This window comes from Calypte anna, chromosome 5A (genome assembly GCF_003957555.1).
Source record: "Calypte anna isolate BGI_N300 chromosome 5A, bCalAnn1_v1.p, whole genome shotgun sequence".
In the NCBI taxonomy this organism is placed as follows: Eukaryota; Metazoa; Chordata; class Aves; order Apodiformes; family Trochilidae; genus Calypte; species Calypte anna.
In genome coordinates this window covers 10,960,826-10,976,736 of record NC_044251.1, presented here as the reverse complement: position 1 = coordinate 10,976,736, position 15,911 = coordinate 10,960,826, and the positions used below count along the sequence as shown (strand labels likewise).

The 15,911-nt window shown below is 43.1% G+C and overlaps 2 protein-coding genes across 4 annotated transcripts in view; one reads left to right on the top strand and one right to left on the bottom strand.

Moving 5' to 3' along the window:
• Nucleotides 1-12,472, bottom strand: part of GPR176 (G protein-coupled receptor 176) — a 35,260-nt gene extending 22,788 nt beyond the window's left edge. Inside the window, exon 1 of one of the 3 annotated variants that reach the window (XM_030451706.1) lies at nt 12,369-12,472. Coding sequence is in view for 1 of the 3 variants with exons in the window: in XM_008498881.2 (XP_008497103.2) it covers nt 8,137-8,365 (229 nt within the window). In the remaining 2 variants the exon portion in view is untranslated. Of the gene's footprint in view, nt 1-8,136; nt 8,366-12,065; nt 12,123-12,368 lie in introns of those variants that run through there. The other 2 variants (XM_030451707.1, XM_008498881.2) reach the window with 2 other exon arrangements.
• A 122-nt stretch (nt 12,473-12,594) lies between these two features.
• Nucleotides 12,595-15,911, top strand: part of EIF2AK4 (eukaryotic translation initiation factor 2 alpha kinase 4) — a 38,613-nt gene continuing 35,296 nt past the window's right edge. Inside the window, exons 1-2 of the mRNA XM_030451705.1 lie at nt 12,595-12,937; nt 14,820-14,935. Coding sequence (XP_030307565.1) covers nt 12,779-12,937; nt 14,820-14,935 — 275 coding nt within the window. The 5' untranslated portion in view covers nt 12,595-12,778. The remainder of the gene's footprint in view (nt 12,938-14,819; nt 14,936-15,911) is intronic.

Here is a 15,911-nt window from a genome sequence, read left to right as displayed (position 1 = left end):
CAAGTGTAGTAGACTAGAGGGAAAACAAGAGAAAAGTCACCTACAAACTATAATTTGGTCAGTATGCTTATCTGGCCATGCCCTGCACATGATCAGCACAGTCTATCCTGTTTTCTCATTAAACTCTGAACTCCTCTCATAGGTGATGAGCTCTCTACTCCATGGGTCTGTGTGCACAGAGAGATCCAAGTGCAGTAACTGGAAGCAGATCATGAGGCACCAGGGCCCATGCATTAGGGTGGCAACAACTGGAGAGACAGGAGAGTGCACATTCATGTGGGTCTGTATATCAGTGTGTAATCAATACTGAACATCAAGCCAGCAAGCCAATACTGAGAGAAATATTGATGTGGTCTTAAGTCTGCGACAAATACAGTGGACACAAGAGTGCTCTGAAAACTGGCAAATGGATGATGAGAAGGTCCAGCTACTGGAGAGACCTTAGCATTTGGAGGCCAAATACTAGAAAGGTCATAGCTTCAGGCCAGCAACTGGAGAGATCCATCTACATCTGTGTGTGCAGGGAAACCAGGGGAACCTGGTCCAAGTACTAGGTAGACTGGGTGTCTCAGAGCAGCTACTACAGATGGATCCATATTGATGTATGCATATGGATATGCTTATGTATTTTATACTAATGGACTTCCATCCTGAGCAGCCACAGGGGAAGAGGATGAGATGCTCTTTGTGTTTGCATGAGTGTTGCATTTCCTTTCTGTGTCAGTTTGGGTGGCTGCTTGTGCATGTATGTACATACATTTTGTGTGCATGTGTGCCCCTTGGGAATGTCTGCTCAGGCTTGCTATGGATGGAACAGAGGACAGAAAAGTGCAGCAGGATCAACTCTAGTAGCCTACAAGATTCAGTAGCACCTAAACACTTGCCAGCATCTTTTCTCGGTGGAAAAAAAAAAAACGCATACAATTTCCTAGAACTAGAAAAATGTTTCAAATAAGTGGCAAAGTTATGTTTTTCTACCACACTAATAATAAATTATTAAAGATTAAGAGAAGAGTTCATGGTGCTCATGGTGCCCACTCAATAGCAAGCTAGTAAGTGAGAACAGTAACAGAACTAACACAATTCATCCTAAGTGCTTGGGTTCATTCGTGCCTGAAACACAAACTTACCGCCCATAATATCACAAAACCTTGAGGAATCTAAACTTCCACTGAAATTCAAGTGACTTTCACTGAAATTCACTGATACATACACCCGCCTGACATTTCAGCAAATGTAACTCACAATAAAAAGCAAAACATGATATTCAGTCACTAAATTAAACAGCTCTGGTTCATAACTGGCATTACAGTGTTCACGTGGGGACTACAGACAGTAAAATTACTTGCATCAATAAGCTACACCCGAGATAGAAAACAGTCGACATCCTCAATACACACGGTGTCTGAAAGTATCAGCTAACGCCCCAGCACATGTCTGAGGAATGACCCAGCAGATGCTGGCCTTGGAGCATCAGGAACTTGCCTTACAGGTACAAATCCTTGCATCTCACACATTTCCAGGCTGGGTAAATCATTATTTTCCTCATGCCTCTCTCGGAACAGCCCCCCAGCCAAAACCAGGAGAGGCCTCGGCTCTGCTGAAGCAGAGGAAGGTCTCCATAGCAACGGAGCCTACAGGGGCTCTCACAGACCCTCTACTTCACCCACTCCCCAAACTCAATTTTCTTTCTGAAGAGAATTGCTTCGTACTTTGCCTAGAAACACATAAAAAGCATAAGCATAATAATACATATGCTTTTAAACAAAAAAAAAAAAAAAAAAAAAAAACAACAGACTTCACCTACTCTGCAACCTGAACTGGGCTTGCAGCTGCAGGGTCCATTATTCCCCAGGCTTGGAACCACCCATACAAAAATGCAGTGGAAAATTATTATCATTATGTTATTGCACTGTAATATGCTACTACTGTGCAATTGTTTTTACATGCAAACATTACCATACCTATAATTACATGTGCCCAACGCCTATTAGACTTGATTTTCAGTCACTTTTTGCTTTCTCAAACTTTTAACTGTCCCAGCTAATCAGCAATAGTTATTCTATGCAAAAGGCCTGTTCAGAAAATTTCATCTAAAACAATTCCAGCTTTCTAAGAGTGACACCAGTAGGAACAACACATCATCTTTCCCATCCCCAAACCTTTAGTGCACATTTTAATTTTTTACCCCCTTCAGATGGTTCTAACCCTTTTGGGGGGCAGAGCTATAAACTTTCACAGGAGCTATTGCAGACGTGCCCCTCATTCTTTAAAAATCCTCCCAATCTAGACTTTGATCTGGTATCTGTAGCATTTTAATCCAGGATTGCCTGCTTCATTATTCATAGAGGATACCTGTGGCAAACCTCACTGGTAGCTATTCCAAGATTTATTCTTTATTCTAGTATATATTGACCTTTATGAACATGTTACCTAGACTGCCACTTACTTTAGCACCGTACCCCAGAAGGGATCAGTCCCTTTATAAATTAGGTGCTGTAACAGTTCTGTTTTATATCTGTGCACAGACGTCAAGACAGGGAGATGAAAATCAGTTTCAAGGGCAGAGAAAGGATGGAACCAAACAGGTCACAAGGAAATGCTCAAGAAAAGGGGAGAACCCAAAGCCTTGTCTCTGCTTGTCCTGTAGACATAGGGAAAGCAACAAGGGTTCACTTTTCTCTTGGAATTCTGCTACGCTTCAAAGCACACTTTTATTTCAAAGGACAGCCTTGGATATTATCACAGCATGGTTAGAAACCTGGAGGTAACCAATGTAAAAAAGTGCTTCCAAAAAAATGCTATAACCACTAAATTACAGTTAAAACTGTATCAGAGCATCCTCAGCTTTTCTGAGGATATACAAGACATATTTGGGAAGACAAAAGAGAAAGTAACAAAGAGCCTCATTCCCCAAACTTCAATTAAGGCACTGATCTACAAGGTTTGGGAAAATTTCCTGGCTTTGAGATTATCTGGGATACCTCTTGTTCGTTTTTTACTAGTATTCAGTCCAGGAAGTAGACAATGGCACTGAGGACATTCCCATTATAGTTTTCATCAATTATCTAATGTTCCTAAATGTCTGAAAAGAAGGATTACTTCTTTTTTTTTTAAATAAGAAATACATGCAGTTCTATTTACACAGCTTACATTAAAATTATGAACAGACTCAAATGGCCTCAGGAGCACATGCAGACTCTCTCAGACTTAGGAAAAAAATAGAAACTACAAACCATGATAATGGGATTTAATCTCACCTGATTCTAACATGATACCAGGATTCAGCTACACCCAAGCTACCATCAGCAAAAGCACAATTCACATAAGCTGCCCCATTAACTGCAGTTATAATGGTATGTAATGAAGTGAACGGTGGAAAAATCCATGTTAACAGTGACAGGACCTATATCCTCATCTCCCCCAAGCTGTTACTCCTGGTCTTCCTTTCCCTTCTCCTGAGAATAACAGAAGGTGCAATTGTCTATTGCATTTTGCCCATCAATTTTATCTCCCTATCAAGCTAGGCTCACTGTGCATGCTGGCTACAAGTGCTCTACGGAGATGCTCCTTATTTCCAAGACCCCTTCCTTGCACTCAACTGAAAGCAGCTCCAGCCACCTCCAGCAACCTCTCCACAACAAAGCTCAGAAGTAATACTACTTTTTCCAAAGATTTGGTTGCTGGGCTAAAGTAATAATTAGTCTCTGCAGACTGACTACTTCTAATGGCAAGAGAAAAATACCCTTTGTAGAGCAATATTATTCTATTCCTATATTCACTGCAAATCTGATCTCAAGAATCTTCTCTGATTAAACAAAGCTATTAAAAATTCACTCACTTGAAAAAGAAGCCCTATGTCATCCTACTCTTAATAAAAAAAAAAAGCATCTCTGATTTGCCATTCATCTTAATAGCCATTTGTCCACATGTATCCTTTTCCAAATTAGTGACAGAAACAGGAGTAAAAGAAGTAACTCCATATTCTTCTGAATCTAATAGCTACTACCTTTTCACAGTTACCATGTTAAACTACTGTTTTCATAAACTGTTAATTCATTTTTGAATAGCAGCCAAAAATATATCAGAGCTTTTTGCTGTTTTCTGTTCATGATGGAGCAGGGGGCGGACAAAGAAATTATGTGAATTAAAAAAACACTGTAAATTTCAGGTTACAGATTAAAACTGTTAAATCTAGTGAAAAACAACCTATAAACTGTGTTCTAACCCTTTGACCTCAGACTGGAAGAATTGAAGCCTCTATTTCTTATGACTGTGAGTGTGTGATGAGTAACACCAACAGCACTGGTGATTCCCCCTTTTCCAGTCTGGCTGCTCTGCAGTCCATTAGTGAAACACATTGCAGTGCTGACTGCAGTCCTACCATGCTGTAGTTCATCTGCACAGCATGCTCTGTATATTGGAAGCCCAAACAACCTTATATATACCCCAAAAAATGGAAGAGTGAGATCACTGACTGAGCTCTGTCTCACTGCATCCATGGTCTTCTCAATGAGAGAAGAATCAAGAGAAAATCTAGAATGCACCCCCTTTACACAGACCTCGGAAGTGGGAGAATGAAAAACAAAACCCAACACTTTCCTTGGCTAATATGGCAGTTGCTGTACAACATGTTTCTCAAATGGTAGAAATTTCTTTACCTTACGGTCCTCTTATTTGTAAAACTTACGCAGATATATCTGCATAGCCAGCTATAGCTCCTGTAGCTTCCCTTCATGACAGCAGCATGCAACAAAAACTGGCCTCCCCTTGAAAGGCTCTCAAATTCTTCATTTCTGTGCTCTGTGAGAACAAGCCCTATAAATACATGGCAAAGGTACAAACAACCTAGCAAAACAAGAGTTGTGGACACAACCATCAGTGGCCTCCATTGCTTTGGGACATGCTGACCATTATCATCATAATCATAGAAAAACTAAATCCTAACTATTCTCCAGCAAGAGGAACCAACTTCCCATGGACCTAAGAACACTACAGATTTTCCTTCTCTGCCATTACAATGGCACTTGTCAGTCCTCTTCCAAATAAATCTCTACACAATCAGAAAACCTCATCAAATCTCATTATTTGCTTTATAGAGAAGAAAAAAAAATCCCAAGCGAAACTTCCCTCCTGCTCAAAAAGGAGCAACTTTTAACACTGAATTTAAAACTGTGCTTTTGTAGGGAATTTCCATCACTGATGGCACTTTACTACTATGGCAGTAGGTGGCAGAAAAACATTATTAAGCGGACACACTTGAAAGAAAGACTCTGAAATAAGAACCCAGAAACAAAAGGGTAACGTCAAAATAAACAAACCATAAAAAATGAGGATTGAGAATATGTTTTCCATCTTCAAAACTTTCATAACTGATAAGGCAGTAGTTCTAAACCTAAATCTTCTTTCCACCTTCCTTTTATTGACTTCACACAAACACCACCACCCCTTCAATAGCAGCCATTTGAATTTACCAGCTCAGAACCCTAGCCAGTCTTACCATGACTGCAAACCATTTAATTTTCAAAAGTAATTCTAACTTTGTCATCCTAGTCACACTCATTTGGCAGCAGGTGGAGGGAACTGGCCTGACATACAGGTTAGATACAGGCCATAAAAAATCTGAGTCTGGCAGAATACACAGGGAACTGTGGAGCAGATAGATCTGTGTAGGATTAGTGGAAGTAAAGCAGTCTCATGGCAAATCTCTACACTACTCTTGTTCTTCCGTTGACGACCTCTACATCCTTTCAAAACAAGTTAGGACATGCAAAGCTCACATCTCTTGACCAAAGGCAAATCGGTAGTAACAGCATGTGTTGCTTCTTGTGTCACACTGCTCCCACCTGCATCATTCCACTGGACAGTAAAATCAGCCAATTCTTCCTTCTAGTGCCTTTTACCCTCCCCCTCATAGTTAAGGTAATGAAAGTTGCTGCAAATACACACAGAAATTCAACATAAGCTTTCCTTTTTGCTAAGCCAATTAGGGGCAATTAAGTGATCTAAAAAACATTCATATCAGAGAGCTGACAGAAGCAGTGTAATTATTTTTCCTTTTATCCTCCTGTAGTAAGTGTTCTTAGTAGCAATAGATTTAGTCATATTGTACCCACAGCCATGGCCTAAGCAGACCACTGAGCACAACTCACCTGACCCCACTTGACCAGAAACACATTTCTACACAGTCACCTCTTATACCAGAGGTCCTGAGGCACTCACTCTCTTGATTTCAGGGAATACCAAGTACACATGTGGACCAGAAAAAGGAGGTGGTAATGGCAGGCATGGGTCTTTTCCAAGTTCTTCTTCTGATGATCACCAATGATCCAAGCATTTTCACTGTTTTAGTCGAGTTGTGCTCCAAGCTGACAGCTTGGGGGAAAGGAAATACTATTCCTCTAAGAACTGCCATTACCAGACTTGAAGCTGCACAGGCTTCAAGTGGTAGGCTACAGCCAAGGGAATGTACAATGGCTGCAAGGAAGGAATCAGATTTATCCCTTCTTATTCCTCAGTCCTTTAATATTAAAATCATAGATAGACTTCTAGGTGAGAACTTGTATACCAGCAGCGGAAGTTTGTGCAAACAGACTCAAAGTCATATGAACAGCTATTAAAAACTGGAGCATTTAAGCACATAACAGCTTCATTAACTCAGTAACTCATGACCAAGTTATCTGAAGAATACTCATCTCTAACTGCCCTGAATTCTAAGAGATTTTTAGACTAGTGATTATGTTTTGTCCATTCCAAACATGGAACAAACTTACTATTTACAAAGCCAGAAAATTTTAGCAATGAAAACTCATAGCTGCTGAAGGCACATGAAACTGTCAGGTTTTTTCTTTAAATACAAATGAAGGATCCATGCTTTGGACAAATGACCCAAATGTACACTCTTAAGGCTTAAAACTTAAAGAACTAAAATTCTGATTTTTCTCCCCCAATCATGTTATTTTTAAGACATTATTTGCTGGCTATCATTTTTGTGCCAGGTGCTTATCAACACATGAAAAAACAAGAGTCCTTTCCCCACATTAACAATGGGCTAAATAGACAAAAATCAAGAACCAGGGGGATTACCCCCACTGGGCAGAGAAATAATTGAGGCCAGAAGACTCAGTGATTTACAGTAATAACCAGTAAGTGTATCATCAACTAAGCTTAGAGCTCAGTGCTGTTCCAAAACTATCTTTGCCATCTTTTTAGAAAATATTAAAGTGGTATTAAATATTACAAAGACAAAATCAATATTAGAATTAACTACCATGCCCACAGAAATGGATCTTAGGATTACTCAAGATCAGGAAGCACAAAAACAAATCCTTGATAATAAGACCCAATGACCATAAGGAAAGTTCAACTGAACTCTTCAAAGCAAGCTGGCTGGACAGTTTCTCAGCCAACCCTTGTGTGAAAAACTTCATATTTTTCAGTAATCAACTCTGAATGATTTAGATAGCAGTGGCACTTTACAGAAATCCAGCTTACTGCTCTTCCAAACAGTGCTTACACGAATCACAGTAAGGCTTATTTTGCTTTTTTGGGGGGTAAAGAAATGAATGTGTATTCCTAATTAAAAAAAAACATACTACAAACACCTGGAAAGCAAATGTACACACATTCGGAAGGTTGCATTACTAGTTTATTATCCCACATCTAAAGTGAATTATTATTGCTCTAAGGGTAACAAGAAGGCAATATTTGACATGGTTATACATACTTAAAACACGATGTACTTGCAAAGGATTAATTAAAAATCTGAAGGACACAAATAAGGAATTACTGCAGTGTGAAACAAATTCAGTAGAACTTTTCTATAGTTGAGAGGACAGATTCCATTACAGATGAAAATAAGGATATAATCAAAATCAGGTAGAAAAGTCTACTAATACATACGCATAATGTACTAGTCCTCATCTGGGATGACCAGCAGTTTATAATACTATATATAATAGTTTATAATACTAGCTTTTGCACATCAAAGCCTCAGAAGGAACCTGAAGTCATACATCCGAGGACCTAAAACCCAAGAGTACCAAGGTAGCGATGCTGCTGTCTTGTCTGTCGTCCCTGACCATAAGGATAAACAAACCACATCAACAAAAAAGAACTCCAGCACCGCTCACTTACCCAGCAAAGAGCCTACGAAGATGACAATTTGCACCGTAGTAGTGAAATGCCTGTAGCTCTGCTCTTCGCTGTGCTCCTGGCTCCCCGCCGAGCCCGCCGCGCTGCCATTCCCACTCTGCCACACCATCTGCCCAGCCGAGGCGTTCCTCATCTCCAGGGCTCTGGTGACAGTCTGGTACGGGGCATGCTGGCTTTCATTCCTCGATACCCAGCTTTTGTCGTACCCCATGGCAAAGTTCCTGTCTTCCTTGCTGCCACCTAATAACCACGGCTTATCAAGCCCTTGTCTTCAATAACTGGATGGAGCTCCGCGGCGCTTCGGAGGATAAAGGACCATCTCGGACACTCGGAGGCATCTTCACTACATTTCTGCATCCCGAAAATCAGGGTTGGCTCTTCACATTTCTGCCTTGTAAATCATGATGGCCAGTAAAGAGAAGCAGAAAATAAAGGAGGCTCCTCCTTGCGATTAGCTGTCCCGTTTTTTTTGCTTCACAGTATCACAGCATTTCTTCAGCATGTTTTACTGCAATAAACGTGAATGAGGCAATGACAGCCCACGCCGGGGTTCATCTTCCTAACCCCGTCAGGCCACCTCTCGCCCGCCGCGCACGCACACTGTCACACTACACATTAATAGCAGTTTGGAAAAGTTGATGGACCCAAGCCCTGACCTTCACCTCACTTTCAGCCTTGGCACCAGCTTTTCTTACAACCCTGCGAGAGGAAGGACATCCCTCACCCCGTGGCACAGCTCCTAGCACTCTCTTCCCTCCCGCTCGCTCCTCCTGCGGCGGTACACGGCACCGTCCTGCATCCCCTCCTTGCTCAGCGTGACCCTGGACGCCAAGAAGACCTTTACACAGCGTCCAAAATGTAAATGACTGCTCAGCAGCTTCCACTGCACTCCAGGTATTTCTCGGGGAAAATTAATTTGGTTTTCAATCCCAAAACGGGGGGCGCTCGAGCTTCCAACGAACCAAAAAGCCTCCGTATGATCCTGCCTGACCCGCTCGGAGCGCGCCCCGCTGCAAGTGCGGCTGGCGGCGTCACCCCTGCTCCTACGTGCGCCAGCATCCCGGCCCCACCGCCGCGCCGCGCCGATCCCAGCCGCCCCGCAATGCCGCTGCGCTTCCCGCGGCCCCGGCGCCACACACTGCACACAGCCGCCCGGCCGCGCCGCCCAAGGGAGGCGGCGGAGCGGTGGGGAGAGGCGGGGCTGAGCGCCGAACTCCGGAGGGGCGCCGCCATCACGTGGCCGCGGCGATCAGGGGCGCCTGCAGGGCCGCCATTTCGCTCGGCAGTGAAGGGGCGGGCCGGAGGTGCAGACAGAGGCGGGAAGTGGAGGGCGCCGCGAAACTGCTCGGGCTCAGGAGTCAAGCGCCATCTGGAAGCTGAAGCGTTATTTTAAAAGAGGCCTGTAACTCTTGAGGACAGAACTGTTAACTTTTATACATACACATATTAATTGTAATTTTTTAATGCTTCATTTGACAGGAAGGCACCTCCATAGTGATACTACGTTGGGGTTTTAAATGTGGAAAATTGTGCGGAGGTGCACATTCGCCTTGAATTTGAAAAATGTAGGATGACTAGTTAAAAAGACAAAAAAAATGATTTTTCAGCCATTGGCCAATGAATCTGGAAGTGCCCACAGATGAACACATCAGCTCTGCACGGCATGGCTTTTTCAGGGATCCCAAACCAATAAAATGTATTGCTGTGATCTGTGTCCTGACTCCCGTGAACTCGGGCAGTACAAGGAAGGAGCTGAGTTCTGACGGGTTCAAAGCCATTTGTTGGCCACTGGGAGGCAGGGACTGCCACCGCCCCACCACATGCCCTACAGGCTGTTGGTGCAGCCCCTGCTGCCTGTCCTGTGTTCGTGCCCTGCCCTTGCCAGCCTCCCCTCCTCTGGCAGCCCCAGTCTCCCACATCACTGCTCCAGGAACACTGTATACAGTGTATACAGTTCTAGTGTACGTCTCTTCCCCACTCCCAGCCTGGCCCCAGCTTCACTCACCTTCCTACCATTTCCTCTCACCCCTACTGCCAACTCATTCACCCTGTCCAGCCAGTCCCATTTTTTTCCCCACCTTCCCCAGGCAAGAATCTGCAGCTTCCACTGTGTTTTCCTCTCAAATCTACTTTGTGGGGCTCCCAACTTGGCTTTGTCTCCTTTTGGTCCCCCAACATTGCAGTGGCTGTTTTGGCCAGTCTCTGTCACTGGACTCCAGCCTCCTTCTCCCTTCCACCTCCCACCCTAAGGCAAGGTGTCTTTCCTGACACCAGAGCCTCTTTCTTCAGCTCCTACCTCTGGGACTTTCCCCTCTCTCCTGCACTTCACCCAAGGAGACCGCTCCTTCATTCTTTTCCCCTCACCATGCACAGGGGGAAGTGAAACCACACTAAGGTCCCACAACATTAGAATTTAATTGTAGTGATTAAAATGTAATGTTGTGGGATGTGAGCCTTAAATTTTGGAAGGAAACATTCTTTCCACATGCATTCTGGCACATGTTTAAGGCAAAATGGACTGTCAGTGGTGTTAATGCTACTCCAGTAAATCTGTGCAGAACATGAAATTACTCCCCCTGTGCCCCCCTCCTTACCCCCTAGGTAATATAGTTTGGTTTACCTTATGCAGGTTTCCACAAAGACACAGGACTGAAAAGGGTTTGTCTCATCCCCTTCACCCATCAAATTCTTATACTCCTTCTGGGGTACAAGACTTTAAAATACATTCTCTGAATATTTTTGAGATGTTATTTTTTTTTCTGTCTTTCTCCTTAGAAACAAATTGTTGTCAAATAAATGAAGAGGAAAAAATTAAAAGTAGTCCGAGGTAGAAATCTGGTCAAGCACATTTCATCCTAACTGGTTCATTTTGCCAAGTCATGAACAAGGAAGAATAAAACCACTTGGGCTGCTTTAACAATGCATTGCTTTCTGACCCACCCATCCTTACGTAACATAAACACAGAAGTTTTCCATCTGCTGAGCTGGGTCCTCTATATTAAGTGCTTGGGAAATCATTTCTGTTAAAGAAAATTTTACTTAAATTTTATTAATTACTGCATTATATCTTCAAATTGGCTGTTCTTGCTGTGTCTTTGTGTGAAAGAAAAATCTGTGACACAGAAATTTTAAAGTCTTTCACATAGCCTGTTTATAAAAATTGATAGATCACAGAATTACAGAATGGAAGGGGTTGGAACGGACCTCTGAAGGCCATCTAATTCACACCCCTTGCTGGAGCAGGGGAGTGATAACCCAGAGTAGATCAAAGAGAAACACATCCATGTGGGTTTGAGTGTCTCCAGAGATGAGATTCTACAAGCTCTCTGGGCAGCCTGTTGCAGTGCTCTGTTCCCCTCACAGAGAAGTATTTCATTATGTTTAGGTTGAACATACCCTAATGATGAGCATACCCTAATGCACTAGTGGATCAAATATAGAAGTTACTTTTAATGAGTAGCAAGAAACTCTAGTAGACTACAGTAGCCCAGGGCACACAGCTGACTGTGTAAAAGGTTATCTTTGATCTCTCTTGTTGTTAGACAAACACTACATAGGTTTGGCCATGCATCTCCCCCACCAAAAAAAGACAAAAGCACTACCACTAAAGGCACATTGGCGGCAAATACATACATGGTAAGGAACAGAGAACAGCTTCAGCTCAGTGATACAGTTTGATATTTGGTTAGGCACTAATTACATTATGAAACTACCAGTTATTTAAGTTCTGATCCCATCTGAGACCATAAGAAGGTAGTTTAAATGAAACAAAGATCACCAAAAGTACACGTGTAACAAGTTGCCAATTTCAGACAAATTGAGGGCTATAGAAGCTATTCATTAGACTAAACCCCTCCTTAAGTGGTCGATTTATAACAAAAAGTGGTCCATTTATAACAAAAAGAATTTACCTGTGTGTTGTCCATTAATATCCCAAAACTTGCAAAGACTACATCACCCTGTGGCAATCCTTCTGTTCAGTGGTGGGTTTATGTCCCACCGTGAAGAGCCACAGCACTGCTCTCTCACTCCTCCCCACGATGGGATAGGAAAAACACAACCATCAGAGCACCGAGCCTGTCGAGTTCAAGGAGCTCATAGCAACATGGTTTAGTTTAGGTATTTCGGCAAGAAGCCAGGAGTTGGACTTGATATACTTAATAGGTCCCTAGTTAAGTCCATGATTTTGTGAGGTGCGTGTACTCTGGACCTACCCAGCTGTGAGGATGGGGGGCATTTGGGTCAAGAACCACCGGTGCCCAGAGCAGCTGAGCAGAGCAGCATGGCCTCGGTCCCTCACGGGGTAGCAGAGCCCCAGACAGCCCGCCGAGAACCGTGCGGTCGACTTCCCTACACGGCACAGGCCGCCGTCAGCCCGTCCGGCACGGCAGCAGCCGACGTCCCACACACCAACAGTCCCCATGGGCACCCGAACGGCCTCGGTCCCCCGGCTCCTCCTCTCGCCGCCGCGGAGTGGTGCCGGGGGAAAGGGGGGTGACGGGGCGGAGGGGGGTACCGGGGCGGAGGGGAACGCGGTTGCTGCGGAGGCGGCGCCACTTCCAGGCTGGCAGCGCGGCGCATCCGACCGCTATGGCTGCCTCACGCCGCAGGCCAGGGAGCTGATATGGCCCGGGCGGGCGGCGTGCAGCAGCTGCCCGCAGACGCGGAGGTAGCCGCGGAGCCTCCGGAGAGCTACCAGCTGCGGCAAGAGAACGAGCTCCAAGTGCTGGAGTCCATTTACGGGCAGGACTTCCAGGATCTGCGGCAGAGACAGGCCTGGAAGGTAACGAGCGGCGGCGGGGCGGGGGGGAAACCTTGCGGCTGTCCCGCTGCCTGCGGGTCCGATGCGCGGGGAGGCCGCCGGACATGGGGCTTCGTCCCTTCCTTCTCTCTTCGCGCCATTAACCGCTAGCGGAGCAGAGCCGCTCCTTCCGCTGCCTCCCAGGTGTAGGGCAGCAGCAAGTGCCAGCGCGGGTCCCCGGTACTCATGAGTCTGGGCGGGAGCGGCGGTGGCTGCGGGCGGGCGGGGGGGACGTGGCCGGGGCTGCCTCGCCAGAGTCCTCCTGCTGCTGCTGCTTGCCAGGTGCATCTTGCTGCTCGCCTCTTGTCCTTTCCCGTTTCGGGAGGCAGCCGGGTAAGGGCCTGCCTTTGCAAGTGATCTTCTCGGTCAATGCCTTTGCATTGTAATTAATGCTGTGCATGCAACTTGCGCTTTAATGAATTATCAGGGGTTTTTTTAATTGCCCTTAACCAACTAATTGCATACCTGCTTAATTAATTCACCTGATCTGCAAACATGTTGCTCTTTGCTCATTTATCATATGCTGTGGTTTATTGAAACTGTGGTTGTTTCTCTGAGAACTTTTTAACTTCTCCAGTCGGATTGTTCTTAAATTACATTTAATTAATGTCCGGGCCTCATACTCACAGCTCTTTTTTTCGCCTTTCTCTTTTGTGTCCAGAATGTCTAGTTGAGGGTTTGTTTTTTTTTTTTCCCCATCTGCATCTGTGGCACTGTTTTTCTGTACCTGGAGGTACTGCTCAATCTTTTCAATTCCCCGAGTTCCCTGTTGTTATCTTTGTTATTCTTTGTTTACTTTCTGTTATTCTTTGTTTACTTTCTTTGGTCTTATAGTTTCTACAAACTGTCATAGCCCCTTGCTGGCATTTGCTGCCACAAAGTTGATTTTTTTTTCTTTTTTTCTTTTCTTGAGGTTTAGTGTTTGGGGTTTTGTTTGGTTGGTTTTTGCAGTTTGATGCAAATAGTAACTTGCTGGGCTTTCAGAAGTGTTACACATTTCCCTCCCTATTAAATTCATACCTAACATCCTCTTGATGTAACCTGTTCTTTTCCGTCTTGGAAATAAAAGGGAAAATAGAGGGGACATTGACCATGTTTTACCCCGTTTCTGTGTTTGTTATACCACGTGGTCTTAACTTCTCTCCTGTTTGTCATAATACTAAGGTTTGGGTCATTTATGTTTAGCTTACTTTTTTTTTTCTTTCCCAAGAAGTAATTTCATAATTAAAAAGTTTAGAGTGTTTTTATAGGCATTTTTTACTCATGATTTTGAGCAGGCAATTTGAGCAGGATGAGGAAGAATGGCAATTCTTGTTAAAATTTTGCTTTACGTGAAAACCATCAATAGAAGTACAAAAAAATTACTATCCATTTTTTTTACCACACAGGGGTACATTGATGTGATATTGTCATGTCAGAAAATAAAATATTGACTGGTGTTTGTTCATTATTTAAAACAAACATGAAAGAAACAATATTGCTCTTATCATGAAGGCTTTGTAATGTACCCTAAATAACCTTTGTTACATTTATGTATTTTTTTCCTAATACTAGCCTAAAGCAAGCAGAAGACAAGGGTAGGGTATTTTTATTAAACCAATTTCAGCTCAATCAGAATCATCTTTCTAATAACTGTAGTTAAAATTCTCTGAAGAAGTTCTAAAAATACATTGGATAAACTGTGATAGTTGGTCAACCAGTTTACTCTTATTGAACAATGTCAATATATTAATCTTATTTTTTTTCACAGTTTGGATGGTCTAACCTGAATTGTGCCATCATTTGAGTTCTGTGAGCTCCATGCTTTTCATTAAAGCAAACCCAAAAAACCCTTTTAAATGAAGAGTTTTGTTTTCCATTTCAGGTACGGCAGCCTCCTGAAATTAATTTAGTTCTGCGTCCTCAGGGATTAACTGGTGATAATGAAGTATATGCCAAAGTTGATCTGTGGGTCAAGTGTCCACATACATACCCGGATACGTGAGTGAACATTAATATATAACTTTCTCTCTGAACATTTTTCTCTGTTTTCCTTAGCAAAGTGTAAGTGAAAAAATGTAGTTTTATTCACCACTGTTATCCCTGCTTTCTGCTTATTGGCATTGTTAAGCCTGGGGTATTTTATAATAGAAGACTACAGAATTTGACACCTGAATTGGATTTGATCTCTTGTGCAATGGAGAATTTGTTTGGGCAAGACTGCAGCTCCCCTTTGTAGCTTGAAAAGGAGCAGGTGTACCTGCTAATACCTTAGTGCTCTCTTAAAACTTTTTCAGACCATGACCTGCTTGAGAGCAGGGGTGAATCTTCATTTTTAAATGTGTTCAAAGTGAACTGTGCTTTCTTAGTTGCATTTCCTGTTCCTGTTTCCTAATGGGTTAGCCTTTAGGAAGAGTATTTCATAGAGAGTGTAAAAAGAATTGCAGGTGATCAGCCTGCCCAGCACTTGGTGTTGGCAAGTAATTTCTGAGTAGTGTTGCTCTGTGAGCACAGTTTTGTTCAGTCTTTTTGTCACTGGTTGTAATTCTCCTCTTCAGTTCATCCATTTGTGCTGTGGTGTGAGCAGTATAGAGGGGAGGTGCTGTTCCTTACAGAGTGATCAGTTATAGCCTCTAACATAAGATACAACACCCACTCTATTTTCTTTTTATCAGATAGCAGACCCATAGGTTGTTTACTTGTATACATTATTCTAAACATTTTTTTAACTTAGCTGTTATTTATTGCACATTTCTTTAAGTTTGTATAACCTTTATAGCAGTAATAATTTTAAACACTGAAAAAGTAATGCTAGTAATATTTTTAATGAACTGTGAAACAAATCACTGAATAAGAGCTGAATAAGGCTCCACAGGGTTTCTTTGGGCATTTTTATGTTAAGTATAACTGACAGATTATTAGCTGCAGCCAGAAAATGAAATGGCAGAGAATGTAAAACTGTATTTCTGTCTTTATG